This window comes from Ixodes scapularis, unplaced genomic scaffold (assembly GCF_016920785.2).
Source record: "Ixodes scapularis isolate PalLabHiFi unplaced genomic scaffold, ASM1692078v2 ptg000323l_1__unscaffolded, whole genome shotgun sequence".
Taxonomy (NCBI): domain Eukaryota; kingdom Metazoa; phylum Arthropoda; class Arachnida; order Ixodida; family Ixodidae; genus Ixodes; species Ixodes scapularis.
The window spans coordinates 1,244,237-1,261,248 of NW_024609965.1; the positions used below are offsets into that span (position 1 = coordinate 1,244,237).

Here is a 17,012-nt window from a genome sequence, read left to right on the forward strand (position 1 = left end):
CTTTGTAACTGCAGATTTCTTGAAATGAAATAATTGAAGAAATCACGGTTATTTTTTTAATAACGCTCAATTAGGTTTTTCTCAAATAATCGAACAAGCTAAATGAATACTATCAAAACGAAAGTATTTATGATCATAATTGATTCCCTTTTTTTAGTAAAGTGTACAGGACTGCCCATATAACGCATTGCACAAGAAACGCTATAACTGCTGCTTTACGTATTCCATAGCGACTTCCCGCCTCACAAAGAGACTCCCAACTATATGCAACACACCAAGGTGCTGGAGTACATCAGGAGCTACGCGGACCATTTTGGTATCACGAGTAAAATACGCCTTCGTCACGAAGTCCTGCGGGTGACTCAAGCCGAGGACTACGACTCCACCGGTCGCTGGGACGTCGTCGTCAAGGATTTAAACGGCGGCGTCCATCACCGAGAGACCTTCGACGCAGTGCTGGTGGCCTCGGGGCACAACGGGTTTCCCAACGTGCCCACGTTCAAGGGCATGGAGAAGTTCAAGGGCAAGATCGTGCACACCCACAGCCTCAAGGACGCAGAACAGTTCAAGGACCGGAGGGTCGCCGTCGTGGGGATCGGCAACTCGGGCATTGACGCTGCTGTCGACGTCTCCCGTGTGGCTGCAGAGGTGAGTCTAACATCCTTACCCGCCTAGTTATAGACCCGAGCACGTAGGTCTATAACTAAAGTTCTGTATTTTTTTTTTTTGTTAATTTTCTTCCGAGTTTGGAAACGTTTTGTCCAGAATTAATTTTTCCTACATATTGGTGCTTTTCGAGTCAGTTTTTGATGTGGAACAAAATATCGGCCTTAATTAGGGATCGCGTTGAAGAAAACAGGACGCGAGCATGGGGTGACTCCAGCCTAAAGGGGACATGCAAGACACCGGAGTAGTATTGAGAAGAATGAAAGAGGATCAGGCAGAAAAAAAAAAAAACGGAATGAACTAAAAATATAAGGGACGTAAACTTGTGCCAGAAACAAAAAAGAAAAACAAAAGAACGCACGTCGAGAAAGCAGTAGCTAGCGCCGACGGCGGCAGCAGCAAGCAGCGATACACCGGCGTAAGAGCTGGCCAAAAAAAATCAGGGGATGAATCGGCTATGCGGCGTTTACTTGCTTATCTAATATGTTTATCGACTTGAATATGCGACCTCGCGTGTTCCTAAAAAAGCTAGGGCAAGACTTACTATACTTCGACTCACTCTATGATAGACTAAAGGCAAAAGCTACAAACCATCAGATCCAATGACGAGCCACTTAGAAATTGCCTGGTATTTCGCTTCGATGAACCTTAGTGAGTGACTCATCAATTTAACATTGCAAAGAAAACCACAACACGCAGGCTCTTTGCAATATCAAAGCTATAGAAATGATGAAGCGCATTTTGATTAAAAGCAGTATTCGTCCATCCCTAATCAATGTTGAGCATGTCCTAGTTTAGCGTGCAACGCGATTGGACCTGGCGGCCTGTAGCTTTGGCCTTTAGTCTATCGTAGGGTGAGTCGAAGTATAGTCAAAGTCATCCTGGCTTCCTCCTGGTTATTTACCAAACAAAACGTTTGTCAATTAACCTTTATATTCATGAAAATTTAGATATGATTCCAATTAGAAACCTGCTAAGCGTCATCCCAATCCTCTAAACCACTAATTCTTAGACATACTTTGAGGGCGTGGCAAGCGTATACCAGTGCGCTAAATGTACCGTCGTAGAGGAAGACAGAGCAGATTGGCACAGATGACTCGAAACACGAAAGAATAAAACAGATAGCGTGGGTCGTGCCTATGTGCTTTATTCTTTCGTGTTTCAAGAACCAGTCGTGCACAAGGTGCAAGGCTGTGGCTATCATAAGAGACGGAAACAACCGCGCGGGCCCCTCATCGCACCGGTAGCCATGCTCCTGCTGCACCAGTGGCAGCTTTAGCGCTCCACTGCACTTCTCACGCGATCAAGTTTTTTTTGGAAATTACTCATTTCTGGGTTTCGTGGTTTTCATGATGCTCAGCGAGTTTCTAATTAAAACAATATACCTATTTTACTAATTAAAATGTTAATTAACAAATCTTACTTAATTCGCCGACTGATCGTTAGGTTCAGCCCCCTATACTATGTGCCCCTGGACGTATAACTCACCTGCACCAACTGCATAATTGTAGCTTTCAGGGCATTTTTAAACAAATCTGTGAAACTTGAAAAAACACACGCATCAAAGTAAAAAAAGAAAAACAAAAACGCCTGTATAGAATTTTCCAAGAAACACTCGACTCCATGGGACACAAACCGTTTCCGAGCCCAGTCATTGGGTTTGAGGCTAGACTCTCACCGGCGTCCCTGCTAACCCTAATCGAGTGGACTATGATTTCGATAGGCAGAACCTGCGTGGGCTCAGTTTGAAACACTGCTGGCGACTAAGTTCCGGTCTTTTCCCGCTGTATTTTCTGTTTCATAATGTATGCATTTTCCCGACGACACGTAGAAAATATTGTGCCACATTTAAAATAACAAAATAAGTAACAAAAAAAACTAAACTATTTTTGATGGGCACGCGTGCGACAGAACAAATGTGACTGAAATGCTGGTTGACATCTGGAGACCGTGAGATGGGGAACGATAAAAAAAAGGGACGAACACAACGCCGTTTGATTAGCCGCGGTTCAAACGACAAAGAGCTTAGCTGTCGAAAATAATTGATAACAGAAGATAGTCAAAAGGCATGCATTTTTTACGCTCACAAATAACGTGCTTGCCAATGGACAGGGCACGGATGTACAATTTAGCAAGTGTTCACATTCGAACAATATAGTGTGCTTAACACACAATGCAGCGTCATCTAAAAAAAAAAAATCTTTATTTGAAAAAGATTTCGAATAACACAGTCATAGTTGACGACAGTCACATCTTGACGATAGGACGGAATCCAAGTTGAATCCTTTTTGGGGCACGTTTTGGGGAGAGCTTTTTTCTTTCACCCCACCTCCAAGGCAAAGGAACGAACGCGACTGACCCGTTTCCCACCCCAACCCGAACACCTATTTCTTAAAATGACTGAGGAGGATTCCACGCAGATTATCTCTGGGAGGGGGAGAATAGTTGTCAATCTTCGCAAAATTGTATCGGGGGCCATTCGACGTCTTTCTTCTCCTTCATTTCCCTTGAATGTCGAGCAGAAACGCTTGAACGACCAGGCACTTACCAGTCCAATTTCTCAAAGTGGAAGATAACACAAAAAGGCTACGCAGCATGAATCAGAAAAATTAAGTGGAAACTTTCAAGAGGGGCCAGAATATGTCGACGTGTATAAGACGTCTATTGCCGAAGCCAAGCGCAGTTTTTTCGAATGTACTCTACCCACTATGTTGCGCAACAACCCTCAACAATTTTGGAACGTCGTAAACCCTTCTGAGAGGCTTGACGTAGTGCTGAACAACGAGGATGATGAGACGATAGCAGCGAATGAGTGTGCAGCTGTGCTAAACGAATTATTCACAAAATCATTTTCGAATTTAACCACTAATTCCTATCCGGATGTTTATGAATACAATATTTGTGCTATGAATTCCATTGATATAGAATGTGCCGGTATAGTGAAAGTCATCGCCAATCTTAAACTATCGTCATCCTGTGGAATTGATAATATTAACTCTAAGTTTCTCAAAAACACTACTATCTATTCCTCTATTATCTTAACAAAGCTATTTCGGCAATCACTCGAACTCGGAAGCCTTCCCGAGGACTGGAGGGTGGGGAAGGTGATTCCTATCCATAAAGGTGGTGACAAATCCAGCCCAAGTAATTATCGCCCAATTTCCTTAACAAGTGTCCCTTGCAAAATTTTAGAGCACATAATCTATTCGCATCTCGTTAATTTTCTTAATTCCCATACATTTTTTTCTCCTGCTCAACATGGCTTTCGAAAACTTTTCTCGTGCGAAAATCAGCTATTAACACTTACGCATAACCTTCACGCTTGCCTCGATCGTTCATCTCAGGTTGACTGCATTTTTTTAGATCTCTCTAAGGCATTTGACAAGGTTTCACATAGGCTCCTTTTGTATAAACTCAGTAAACTGAACATTGACTCTCATGTTTTGACTTGGATCAACGCCTTTTTAACTAACCGTTCTCAATTTGTTCATATTAATGGCATTAACTCGCACCCCTCTCCTGTGACTTCTGGTGTCCCCCAAGGATCAGTACTCGGCCCTCTTTTGTTTTTAATATATATTAATGACCTGCCTTCGCATATCTCATCCTCAGTTGGTCTCTTCGCAGACGATTGTGTTATCTATTCTGAAGTAACTAACGATTTTGACGTTCTTGCACTCCAGTCTGACCTCGACAGTATTTCTCGTTGGTGTGATAAATGGCAAATAGAACTCAATATTAACAAGTGCAAATCCATGAGAGTATCACGTCAAAATAACACCTGTCCCTCGTACCATATAAGAACTGTTGAGCTGGAATCCGTGTCCTCATTTAAATATCTTGGTGTTCATATCACTAACAACCTCTCATGGAACATTCATATTGAGTATGAATGTTCCATGAGAAACGCTAACCGCATGTTGGGCTTTCTAAAAAGGAACTTCTCTCTTGCCCCACTGTCCTTAAAACTACTTCTTTACAAATCATTGGTCCGAAGCAAACTTGAGTATTCTTCCGCTATCTGGGACCCCGGTGTAACGCTTGCATTATCATTAGAAGCTGCTCAAAACCGTTCTGTTCGATTCATACTACATAACTATCATCGCACATCTAGCGTAACAGCAATGAAAACTACCCTAAACTTGTCTGACCTCTCCCTACGTAGAAAAATATCTCGTCTATGTTTATTTCACAAAATTTACCACCACAATGCAAATCTTCGTCAGCATCTGTTAACAGAACCATCATACGTCTCATCACGTTTCGACCATCAAAATAAAGTTGGCATCCCTCAGTGTCGCACCTCAAGCTTTCATCAGTCTTTCATACCCATGACATCACTGGACTGGAATCGCCTTCCCGCACCTGTTGCCAGCATAGCCGAGAGTGCCGGATTCAAAGCTGCACTTTGCGAATATTTTTTGGATTTTGGTTGACAGTGTTTTGTTTTAACAATGTTCTGTTTTTGGATTTTTATGCTTACCTGCCTAATTACTGTTTGTTTTTGTGTGCAATTAGATGTGTGTGTCCACTCCCCTCTATAATGCCTTCGGGCCCTGAGGGAATGAATAAATAAATAAATAAATAAATGCAAAACCGCAATACATAGGCAGAGAATCGCGCTGTGCGGATTTGCACAATCCAAGAGAGTAGCAGAAAATTTCTAGCTGATAGAGGGCGTTAGAGTCGCACCAGCCGCATCAGCATCAGCAACATGGCGGCGGCCTAAGAGTGTTTTCTTTTGGAAAGGTGTATGCTTTAATCACAAAATTGTACTTCTAACTAGCACATGTCAAGGAACATGTGCGAGGTAGGAATAGCGATATGGTTAGGTGATTTTATTGTGTACCTCGTTCTGCATGCCTCTTGAAATCCTTGTAAAACACTTGAAGACATTCCCGATTTCGATGTGTTACATATTTTATAACAATAAGTACGGGCACAGAGGACAATGATGTTTCCTAAACACTGTAACCCATAATCGTTTAATGCTCTAATAATGCTAAAGGTTGGAGACGTAAGCATAATAGCGAGATAAACACTACCCTGTGTTTGTCGCCTCATATTTGCAGAAGTAAGCTTGTGAAAATATTCGAGCGTCGAATTTCAAATGAATTCGACTTCTAGAATACCATGCTTCGATTTTCGAATTCATAGTATTCGAATTTGGAATATTTCGGCATATCGGATATTTAAAATATTTCGGCTGCTAGAAAAACCAAAATTTAGATTTATTGAAGTACTCTGTACCTAGAGCGAGGTTATCGAAGCAGATCCCACTTACGTTTAAATAATACCAGCATCAATAACTCTTGACTGTCTAACCATTCTGATAAAAAAAAAATTTCTTAGTTATATTCTTGGGACGAAGTTATCGCACTCCAACTTCTCATACGCGCTCAAAAAAAAATCAACAACCTCAAACCATGTACGTTGCCATTTTATAATCATGTATTATGCTTCACTTATGGCTAAGTCTTTGCACAACAAGCCTATTGGGGACTTTATATTTTGACTATAAGTTTCAAAATTGCGCATCACAACGACAACTGCATTCGCACCTCAAAACGTCGGCCAGATTCTAACTGTTCAGCCGTGTCTTGCCCAGGGGCGGATCCAGAGGAGCCCCCGGAGAAAGGGGGGGGGGGGGGGGGAGGGGGAGAGGATTAAAGTAAAAAGGGAGGCGGGGTGGGGGAAGAGAGAGAACATTCGCTGCACACCTCATAGCGTGTTGGATGTTTGTTTCAACTCACGCATAAATAGTAGAGAGAGGTATTTTCTTATCGGCGGTATGAAGTGTTGGAATTCCAGGCATGATTGCGATATCTCCCGCTTGTAGGGGCGGGGGGGGGGGGGGGGGGAGGGGAGTAAAGATGTTCTTTTTTGGAGATTGCGCCGGGACCCGACGACGGAGGCAGCTGATGGTAGCTGACGGAAGAGAAAACCAGACAGGACTCCGCGGATAGGAGAAAGAGAAAAAAAACACGTCTATTTACAAGCCAAGCTAATTTCGAATGTCTACAAAAGGTCCCACTACGTGCTGTCCTCTTTTCTTCTTTCTCTAAAATGTCCCCTGCCCCAGCCCGCACGAGCGTCACCAGTTCACCAGCACACAGGGGCACACGTGCAAACGTAAACATGCAAACAAAAGAAAACGAACTCGGTCCTGTTCCCGCGTCCATTCATGGTGATGGCGCGGCCGATTCTCACACCTCCCGACTAAGTATATTTTTTAGACCCGAAATGTCAAAAATAATATATAACTAAACTCCAACGCGTACGCCTATCAGGCACGCCTTGCGCAGAGTTCGTGACTCAACCCGCAAGAATTGAAACTATAACAAAATGTACACCAATATGCCAATCACATGATAGTAAAGTGATTCTTACTGTGCCCGCCAAGCCTCCAAAGCAGTGACAAATCTTGAACCGAGACTAGGGCAGCATCTAGCCTCCTAGCCTCGGTCCTTTGCCGACAGGTTACTCAAGCCACCCAGATTTCGGCGGGGCTTTAATCGGACGGTGTATAGCTGGTTCCGGAATTTTTCCGCGCAACAGCGACGATAGTTTATACTCTGTCCTGATATACGAATCAGGAATGGGCCTCGCGGGCGGTCGCCGTTGTCGACGTCTTCTGCACTCCCAGCTCTCTCATACGTGGCCGGCTGGCAGGTGGTCGAGTCTTCATCGGCGTCCCTAGCTATATTCTGAGACATATTCATCTCGAAGACGGTGTCCTCGTCGCTGTCCCTGCTTTCCCTGACAACTTCACCGGCCTGCTGTGACGTCAGCCACCCTAACAAGATGTCCGACTTCTTGTCGACACCCACTTCCCTGCCGTGGTCACTATCAGCTTGCCAGAGTGTCTGCCGCCAAAGCAAGATATTCGGTTCTTTCTCGTCGTCGGCGTTCACGTTCTCGTCGTGATCAGCCTCCGATCGAAGAAACGCCTGCCGCCCAGGCAATAAGTACGGTCCTTCGACGTCATCCACGTTCTCGCCATCGTCGTCCTCGGCTCGCCGAAACGCCTGCCGCCCAGGCGATAAGTTTAGTCCTTCGTCGTCATCCACCTTCTCGCCGTCGTCATCTTCGGCTTGTCGGCATTTCCGCCTCTCGGAAGATACCCTCGGTTCTTTGTAACCGGCCCCTGGTTCTCAACGTGGTCGTTATTGGCTTGTAGGAACTTGTGCAACCCAGGTAAGATGTCGGGACCGGCCTCGATGTTGTCGAAGTTCACCCATGGGTCGTCCTGAGATCGCCGGGACGCCTGCAGCTCAGGCCAAGAGCACGGCCTTTCGTCGTCGACGTTCACCTGCTCGTCGTGGTCATCCTCGGCTCGCAGGGACGCCCTCCAGGCACGCGATACGTTCAGCTCATTTCTGTCTTCAACGTCCGCCTGCACAGGCACGCAGCCGCGATTGTTTTTAGACGACCGCTGCCTGTCGTCGGCCTGTAACAGAATCTGAGGCGCCTCACAGATCGATGGGTCCCACCTCTTCTGACCTTGGTGGTCCAAGTTGTTACCGTCGGTCTTGCCCACCACGGTCGTCACCTTGTCGGGCTCCTGGCTGCAACCTTCCTCCACTTTGACTTTCTTGGCGTCTACTCTTTTGTTTTGAAACAGAAGTCCTTCGTCTGGTGTCTTCATCCGGGGACATTCGCGGGAGTAGTGCCCCAATTCCTTGCATTTAAAACACTTCACCCGATAATTTTCAGGTACGATGCCCTGCCTTAGGCTCTCGCGTTTTTCCTTGAGAGAAGTGGTGGTTTCAATAAAGGGCCTCCAGACCTCAGCTCGCGACAGTCCGAGCTCTAACAAGACCCGTTCTTTGACCGCACCATACCCACTTCTTTCACCCGTGTTCACCCTATTCACTAGTGCACGCATGCTCTCCGTGAAATAAGGTCGCACAAGATATCCTCTGAGCCGCTCAGGGACTTCATATGTCTCGAAGACGTTTTCTGCGCCATCAAACCAGCTCGGCACTAATATGTCGGACGACAGCATAGAAGTCAGTACTCCTTTCATCAATCTTGAAAAGCCTAAAACTTCATCTCGGAGGTTGAACTCCATGCCGCCTCCACTGGCTCGCGTTCGGTTCCCTGAGCGTAGATGTTCTAGCTCTAGCTCGAGACGTATTAGCCGTTCTTTCTCCCTCAATAGTTCTATCTCCTATTCAATTAAGCTGTCTGATCGGATTCCTTCGTTCCCCTCCCCTTGTGTCTGCGAGTTTGCCCCTAATCCACTCGAAAGTGACGATTCACCTGGCCCGTCAACATTCCTATTCCGACCCCTATTCTGCTCGGGGGTTAGAACCGGCATCCGCCGCTCTGCACTGCCTGTATCCATGGCGGGCACACGTCAAAGAATCACCTTACCGTAAGGTCAACGACTGCCGCTGGATCACAGACGCAGCCCGCTGCTCAGAATAGTCAGACACGAAAATGATGTGCGAGCTGTAGACTCAGGCGTTCCTCGCTGGAGTGGGACGGCATCTGGTCCGAGGTAGCTCTGTCACCATAAAGTAGGTCGGCGGTCCAGTATTCAAAGAGCTCGGTGGTCCAGTCTTTTCTTTAGAAGGCTCCACTAAAGCCGTGTCAAGTCGCTGTCCGCCGACTGCACCAGTAAAGATGTTCTTTTTTGGAGATTGCGCCGGGACCCGAGTCCCGACGACGGAGGCAGCTGATGGTCGCTGACGGAAGAGAAAACCAGACAGGACTGCGCGGATAGGAGGAAGAAAAAAAAAAACACGTCTATTTACAAGCCAAGCTAATTTCCGAATGTCTACAAAAGGTCCCACCACGTGCTGTCCTCTTTTCTTCTTTCTCTAAAATGTCCCCTGCCCCAGCCCGCACGAGCGTCGCCAGTTCACCAACACACAGGGCACACGTGCAAACGCAAACATGCAAACAAAAGAAAACTAACTCGGTCCTGTTCCCGCATCCATTCCTGGTGATGCCGGGGCCGATTCTCACAGGGGGATGTAACGAAATCTAAATTTAACTATGTGCCCACTTCGCATGACTAAGAGTTAGGTTTAGTTTTTTTTGTTAAATCTCAGTAAACCACAAACATTAACCCCCAAGTTGGTTTTATCAAAATCAGTCCTTGAATAAGAAAACCCCTTTGAAGGAAGGAAATCGTCATCTACAGGTTTTTGTTGACACAAAGCACTGCCTTTGATGAACATCCCACGAGCTCGGTTTTTGCTCTGGATACCTACACTTTGTTTCTTTTCCTCGTCTGTAAGGGGTGTCTTCCGATTATTCGAGCCACACGAATGTTCCGCGAAGGTTAAGGAATCAAATGCTTTATATTCTTCAACATAATCTCCGTTAGACCCAGTTGTTTCGACCAACACCAAACGTTGTCACCGAAGTACACCTTATCTGCGGGAAAAAGTGGCGCACGAGTACGCATCCACGAAATCAAAGAAAAATAAAACACTAAAAACACAAAACCATACCAAACCTACTAGCTAGGATGCACCAGCGCGTGCAGACGCGCTCGAAGCAATGAAAGCTCTAGATGACTAGACATCGCCCTGGAGGTAGACCACGCTGACTCGATTATCAGGATTTATGTTGAAGAAGAAAGGACATAGGATTCCTTTACTTGCAATGGAGCATATGCGTGAATCCCGTACCGATAAGAGAAAGACAGATGAAGAGGAGTCCGAAGGAAGAACCAGTCTCGTGGACAGTTCAGTGTGGGCGGTGTTTCTGTTCAAAATGAAATTAAAGCTGTAATTACCGGTTTTCTACCCATGAATATGGGGTTTCAGTTGTTCCAGGGCTAATCCAATTCGGAAATTTTCTGTTTTTTTTATCTTTATTTTTATTTTGGTAAAACCAGTTTGGAAGTAAATTTTCGAGTTTTTATGTATTAACCAAAAAAGACGGAACGTTACTCATGTGCGACGGAATCTCTGATCCTCGTTGTGGAGTTCAATTAAACAACATCTCTTTCGGATCCTTAAAATAAATTCCAGATTTTGAGATTGCCACAGGAAATTTGTGTGTGTGCTATTATGCGACGAAACATTAGCCAAAAAGCTCTACACCAGAATGCTGGTACAATAAGGCCCAAGAAATAATTTCGAATATTTTATAAAATAATTTCATAACTACACTTTTAGGCTTTCTCGGTTGTTTTAGCATATAACCAGAAAAACAAGCACAAAATAAATTTAGGACAATATAAAAAGGCTTTCCGGTTGCGCTGCGCTGCATGTGATGTACCTTGGGGTGGAAAGGGCAAGACACTCTTGGTCGGCAATTACAAATCCCGGGAATCAAACTCAACGGCTCGTTGTCAATCAGTGTGGCCATAGGGTGTAGGCTTCACCACCGTTGTCTAAGCCAAACATAAATTTTATGTCTCCACGCGTGGTCCTGAATAAATCGGAGCGACAGCCAATAATGTTGAGATTGTTCACAATAAACCTAGCTCCTCTCTTTTTGACTCTCTGCATGAATTCCTGGGAATGGCCACAAAAGGTTTTCGAAGTTGGTAATTCGGAGCCTTTCTTTCTCAGAGGTGTTAATCTCGAAGGCAGCGTGCCTGCACAGGGTGCTCGAACGAAAGTAATCACCCTCAAAGACCAATCACCCTGATGACCGCAAAAGAGTTTCATATTTTCGTCGTGCACAAATCTGCTTATTTTCGACAATCTTTCTTCTATTGGAGGACCACGACGTTTATTCCCTCAGGTCGGCCGAAGCATCCGAGGACCACGGTGAAAGTTAAAGGGACCATGATATGATTTTAAAATCGAGTTTCATCCACCGCACGTCGTAAAAGGTGTGAAAAGAAACACAAAAACACAAAAATAGGGAGCCAAAAAAAATTATTTGCTATAGAACTTTTAAAAGAAAACTGGACTCTTTTGCGCCTTCCTTCCTTTGCCTGTTCACTACGATGCATCCGCGGAAATGGAGCACGTCAGCCAAATCCAGGTCGCCTATTGGGTAAGAGCCTACCTCACCAGCACCGCGATCGTAAACAATAAATAGCCGGCGAATGTTTCCTAAAAGGTTTGTTAAATAATATTCAGATCCACATTTTGTAGCATAATTAGAGATGTGTGGCGAAAATTGCCAAATTTGATCATGCTGAGAGCCAAGCGCCATCTATCGTGTGGTAAACGAAGCAACTACTGCGCGTGCGCAGTAGGGCAGGGCCGACAGTTACTTGGGTGGCGGCGACCGAAAAACGTTTATTTTCTTTGTTTTCCTTCCTCTCAAAACTCTGACTGACTGAACGTTTATTTTTCTACGTGTTCTTCCCGCGCGTGCCGACTTCAAGCAGCAAGAAAACAGTACTTAAAACAGACCACGACGAACAAGAACGCTGGATCCACCGACTCCGACGAAGCGAGCTGCAGGCATTCCGACTCGGCGCTGCGTTGCTTCGTCGCAAGACCGTCTGCCTAGGACCGGCTGGCGTGCTAAATGGAATATGCCCGCGCGACCCTTGTGGACCCTTCCCGTATTATAGTTTGATCACTGACCTCAATTCTAGATTAAGAGGTGAGGTCAATCTCTTCCCCTTGTTTTCCGAGGCAGTGTTGACGAACACTCGTCGAAAAGGGACTCTCGTCGATTCTATCTTCTTGTTTTGTCTGATATAGAGCTGAAATAAACGCCGTATGGATTACCTTCGTAACACGGTACGTACATTTTGTTATTGGTATGCCATTTTTATTCTGACAGACTTCTGACAGACTCTCAGACACTGTCGAGCTATAACAGTTCGTGGGAGGTATACATACAACCCCGGTCCAACCTTTCTTTGCCGAGTGTCGCGTCAGTATCGAGTTGCAATCGTAAAAGAACGGTCCCGAATCGCTTACAAACAGCGCGAATACAGCACTTCCATCAAGCGCGCGCGTCCGCTCCGAGTGTAAACAGGTATTTACGTGGCTCTTGCTGACACTCGTAGTTCAAACGTATCTTTTTTAACGTCGGCTCGCTCCTGCATCTCCGAGGCCGCGAGAAACGCCATCTACGTCGCTTTGCAAACGACTGACACGGGCCGGCCCTTCTGCCAACAATGACAGGGTGGTTGACTTCTGGAGTCTTCACCGGAAGACTCGCTGCACTTCCCAACAGGCATACCGGCGTATGGGACTAGTCCCATGCTGTCGCTGTAGCGCAACATATCTTATTGAATTTCGCTCAGCTGCGATGCGGCGATGAGAGGCGCCGATTCAGGAAATACGTCGGTGACATCAGCGCAGTAAAACCTACCGGCGTACCCCAACTCGTTGCCGCTAACACTCCCATTCTCCTACTGCCGAGAGAACTTCCGGTTCCGGAAACGGACTACGTCACGGCTTGTTTTGCGGTCAGTTGGAGAGAATGAAAAAGTCGATATTTCAATAATTTTTTGTGTAGAAGTTAATAAACCGAGACGAAAACGGATGCCTGTTCGGCATTCAGTGAACATTGACGGTTTAATGTAAAATTTATCTGGAAAAAGTAAAAAGGTCATTTCATGGTCCCTTTAACATATGGAAACAGGCTCGTTATTTCTTTTTTTTTTTACGTCACGTAATTGCCAAGAGGATCTAGCTGCGCTTCACCGTAGGAAATGCCACTAATATACAAACATTTCAGAGGTTCAACTGTAAGTATTAAAATTTGGAACTTTGAAAGTTCGAATTTCCTCTGCTCGGATACAACCTTTTTTAATTCATTAACATTTCGCGCCAGGTTCTGGTTTGCGTAGTCCGCGCAGCATCGCCGGGGGAGCCTGGGTCGGAGGGGGGAGGGGGCTGATATGTCTTGGAAGGAGCCCCCTAGGGCCGCCCCCCCCCCCCCCCCTCTTTTAGACCCGCCACTGGTCTGCCCCTAACAGCATGCTGGTGACGCTGTGTATCTACTATATCAACACGTGTATGATTGAACAAGAGTGTTCGGCTGCGTCTCAAGTTTGTCGTTGTCAAATGTCCCTAACGCCATTTTGTTGGTGCTGGTCGGTGGTATTTTGGGTTAACGCACAATTTCTGCTGCTGCTGCGAGGCTTGCCAGTGTTTATATTGGGGGTCGGTGCCGGGTTCACTGACAGGCGGAACGCGGCGGGAACAAAGGGATTGGCAGCGCTCAAGCCGTCGCAGGATTACACCCTTTTCGAAAGTGGGCGCCATCTACCAGCAGCTGCGCCCATTATACGAGTCTGCCATTGTTTGGACACGTACTCTGAGTGAATTGGACACCAGGGGTGCTTGAGGAGTCGGCGTGAACACGGCTCGGCTTGTATCGAAAACGAGTGCTAAGTCAGCGTTTGGCGAGGATTCGGGTCATATCACACCCATTGCTGCCCCCAAAATGGGGACTACCAATCTGGTTTGATAGATTTTTTAAGAGGGTCTATATAGACCGACCCCTGGGGTAATGGAAGAAATTCATGACGGAACTCGAGCTCCATTCGTCTTTTATGCCTCCATTGCGTCATTGCACGTTTATAATTTTTACTTAGTTTTTTTTTAAATAAATATTACTTCAGATTACTACACAGCCGCTATTCATTCAATGTGTCCACTTGCCCCTGAATCCGGGTGAAGCTTTTAAGGTGACCCCATAAATCGGCTTGTTCACGTATCCTGCTACGACTTACTAGAGCTGCTAGAGGTGTTGGAAGCAGCTTATCAAAAGTTCAAAGGCCACAGCCGCTTGAGGAAAGGCTGCACAAGCTGCGAGACCGCTGCCGTCATCTGTCGCAGGTTTCGACAGTCAGAAGGCGCGCGGTTACCAGACGGTGCCGTACGTAGAAGAGAAACAATACAGTTATCGTTTGTTTACTCTTTACTTAAGACAGCTCGTTCTTTGAAATTTTCATGCGATGCTTACACTACCTTCACGCACCTATGTTGTAAATTGTGGCACGCTACGTCATAGACTAATATAGTGATGTGTAAATAGCGGCCACTGCAGCCCTTCGTGGTCCGACTGTTACTATTCGCAACACCCAGTGGCTGGCGAAGCGATGCCTAATTATTTATACGTTCGTTATATGTGTACCTTCAATAAATAGTTTTTTTTATTTTATTAACACGTTTCGAAAATTGTTAGTAGCTTCGAACTTTTAAAATAATATTACAACGAGTGTGGCTTTAGCACGACGGACGACTTGGCAGCCGCCAATGTGGCGGGTGAGGGGTACCCATCATTTCGTGGAATTACGTTTCGTGGACAATTTTTCATGGACACACGTTTCATGGACACACGTTGCGTTGACACGAACGTTTCATCAACACTTGTTACGCGAATTGCACGCTGAAGGGACATTTCGTCACGCGTGTATCACTGGGGCGCGCGTGAACCCACCCACCTGTCTCCATTCACGTCGCTTTGCGGCGCCCGCCTCACAATAATATAATAATAATCTCTTTTTTTTTGGCTCTGGAGAGGCGCGACACCGCGGAAAGGCAGCAGCCCGTACCATGGAAGCCCGCGTTGCCGCGTCTAATGAGCATGATAATGCGATGAGTATAACATGCAGCTTATTACAAAAAAGGCAAATATAAGCTGTCCAACAAACGATTTGTCGATGTAACATCTCTTGTCGATGAAATGACGTTCTATAAATTAATTGCCACCGACGGGGAAGGATGCGCCATGCTGTAGCTAGCTGTTACTGTCATCGTGTCGATTTATCGACATTCTTTCTTTATGGCGGAGTTGCGACAGCTAAAGCGCAAACGGGTGGAGAGTGTTTCAACTGTGTTTTTAGTGTGAGCTGCGTCCCCGACAAGTTTATTGTGTGTTTCTCATAGATTGAAGCGAGCTGACGCTACAAATACCAAAGTGTTTTCTCGAAAAACGCTTTCCCTTCACGAGCGCCGGAGTGTAGCAGCAGGCACCGAGCAAACTACGCTCCATGTAAAAAGGGAATCATCTATAAAATACCGCTAACTTGTGGGCGCTGCTATATAGGACATATTGGTAGGTGTATAAACGAAAAAGCACTCGAACATGCAGCAAACCTTAGGAGCCTCGCAAGGACCAGGACACTTAGCTGCCCATCGTCGCACATGCCTCTGCAAACCAGAGCTCTACCATGTTCACATAATAATAGAGAGACAGGTTGCAAGAAAAGTGTTACAGGCTCTTGCTAGAGACGAAGCTGACAAATGCGTGAGCACCACTTCAATCACCTTACAAGCCAAAGAACATCTATTTTCTACACGGCACCCTTTGTGGGTAGTTGATTAAAACCAGTAACAAAAAACATGAGCAATGAGAAAAAAGAAAACTTTCAAGCCTGTTGTCTGATTGCCTCTATCGCTGGTGGCGTGGTGTAGTGGTGAGCAGACACGACCGGACAGATTTTCCGCCGTCGCTTATAGATCGCATAGCTGTCCAGAGGGTTGTGTCTAGATTTATTTGTCCACGGACACAAAACTGAGGCAACTAGCCCTTAACAACTCCTCTGTTAAACGAAGAAAGCAGCAAAGGCACAAAGGAAATGGAAATAAATTAAGAGAAGAGGAATATGTATTGAAACAGGTAGTAGTCCAGCGGTCGGTTCGCCTTTCTTTTCTGCTGTCTCCCTACTTCCTTTGCTCAACTGGTTCCACCCGAGGCGCCTAAAGAACATCAAACTAGGGAATTCGCGAGCTTGCCCAGGTTCAACTTCGACCAAGGTCGACATGTGAAAACTTTCGAAGTGATGTTCGGCAAAGCTTCAACTGAATTTCTACTTGTGTGCTCATGCGCAAAACTAAAAAAAAAAAAGAAAAAAAAAGAAGAAAAAAAAAGAAAAACAAAGTTGACTTTACCTGATGGAGGTTTCCTCCATCAGGTAAAGTCAACTTTGTTTTTGTTTTTTTTTTCTTCTTTTTTTTCTTTGTTTTTTTATTTTTTGAGTGTACTGGCATTATTGATCCACATTACTAACTAACGAAAGTATTAAGAGCGAACTTTTTCGTTTACATATGCTGTAAACATTGACAAACATATACAATACAAAATACACCACTTTCTAAATTATCTAGGTTTAGAAAGGGTTACATACGTTAAGACAGGGGACGGGACAACACATCTTTCAACTTTCAACAAACAAATCATTTATTGCCGGTCGCTTCGCCTTCGGAGCTCCACTATAGGAGAGGGAAAGTTAAAAGGAGGGGGAAGGTGAAGGAGGGGGGGGGGGGGGGGCAAGACGAGGCCCCGGGAGAAAAACTGGGGGAAAGTAAAGCGCAGAGACAGCGGGAAGGAGAGGAAGAAAGGAAGCATCCCGATTTCTCTCTCAGGTGCAAGGGGCGCTCGCCCGGTCCGCCAAGGCCGTCAACTGCGGTCTCAGGAATGTCGCCTCTCTCTCGGACAGCAACAACGAGGCC

At 45.7% G+C, this 17,012-nt stretch overlaps 1 protein-coding gene across 1 annotated transcript in view; it reads left to right on the forward strand.

Annotated features, from left to right (window-relative positions):
* Positions 1-17,012, forward strand: part of LOC120841744 (flavin-containing monooxygenase 5-like) — a 69,681-nt gene that overhangs the window by 17,084 nt on the left and 35,585 nt on the right. The window contains exons 2-4 of the mRNA XM_040212711.1: positions 231-648; positions 7,379-7,398; positions 8,428-8,432. Coding sequence (XP_040068645.1) covers positions 231-648; positions 7,379-7,398; positions 8,428-8,432 — 443 coding nt within the window. The remainder of the gene's footprint in view (positions 1-230; positions 649-7,378; positions 7,399-8,427; positions 8,433-17,012) is intronic.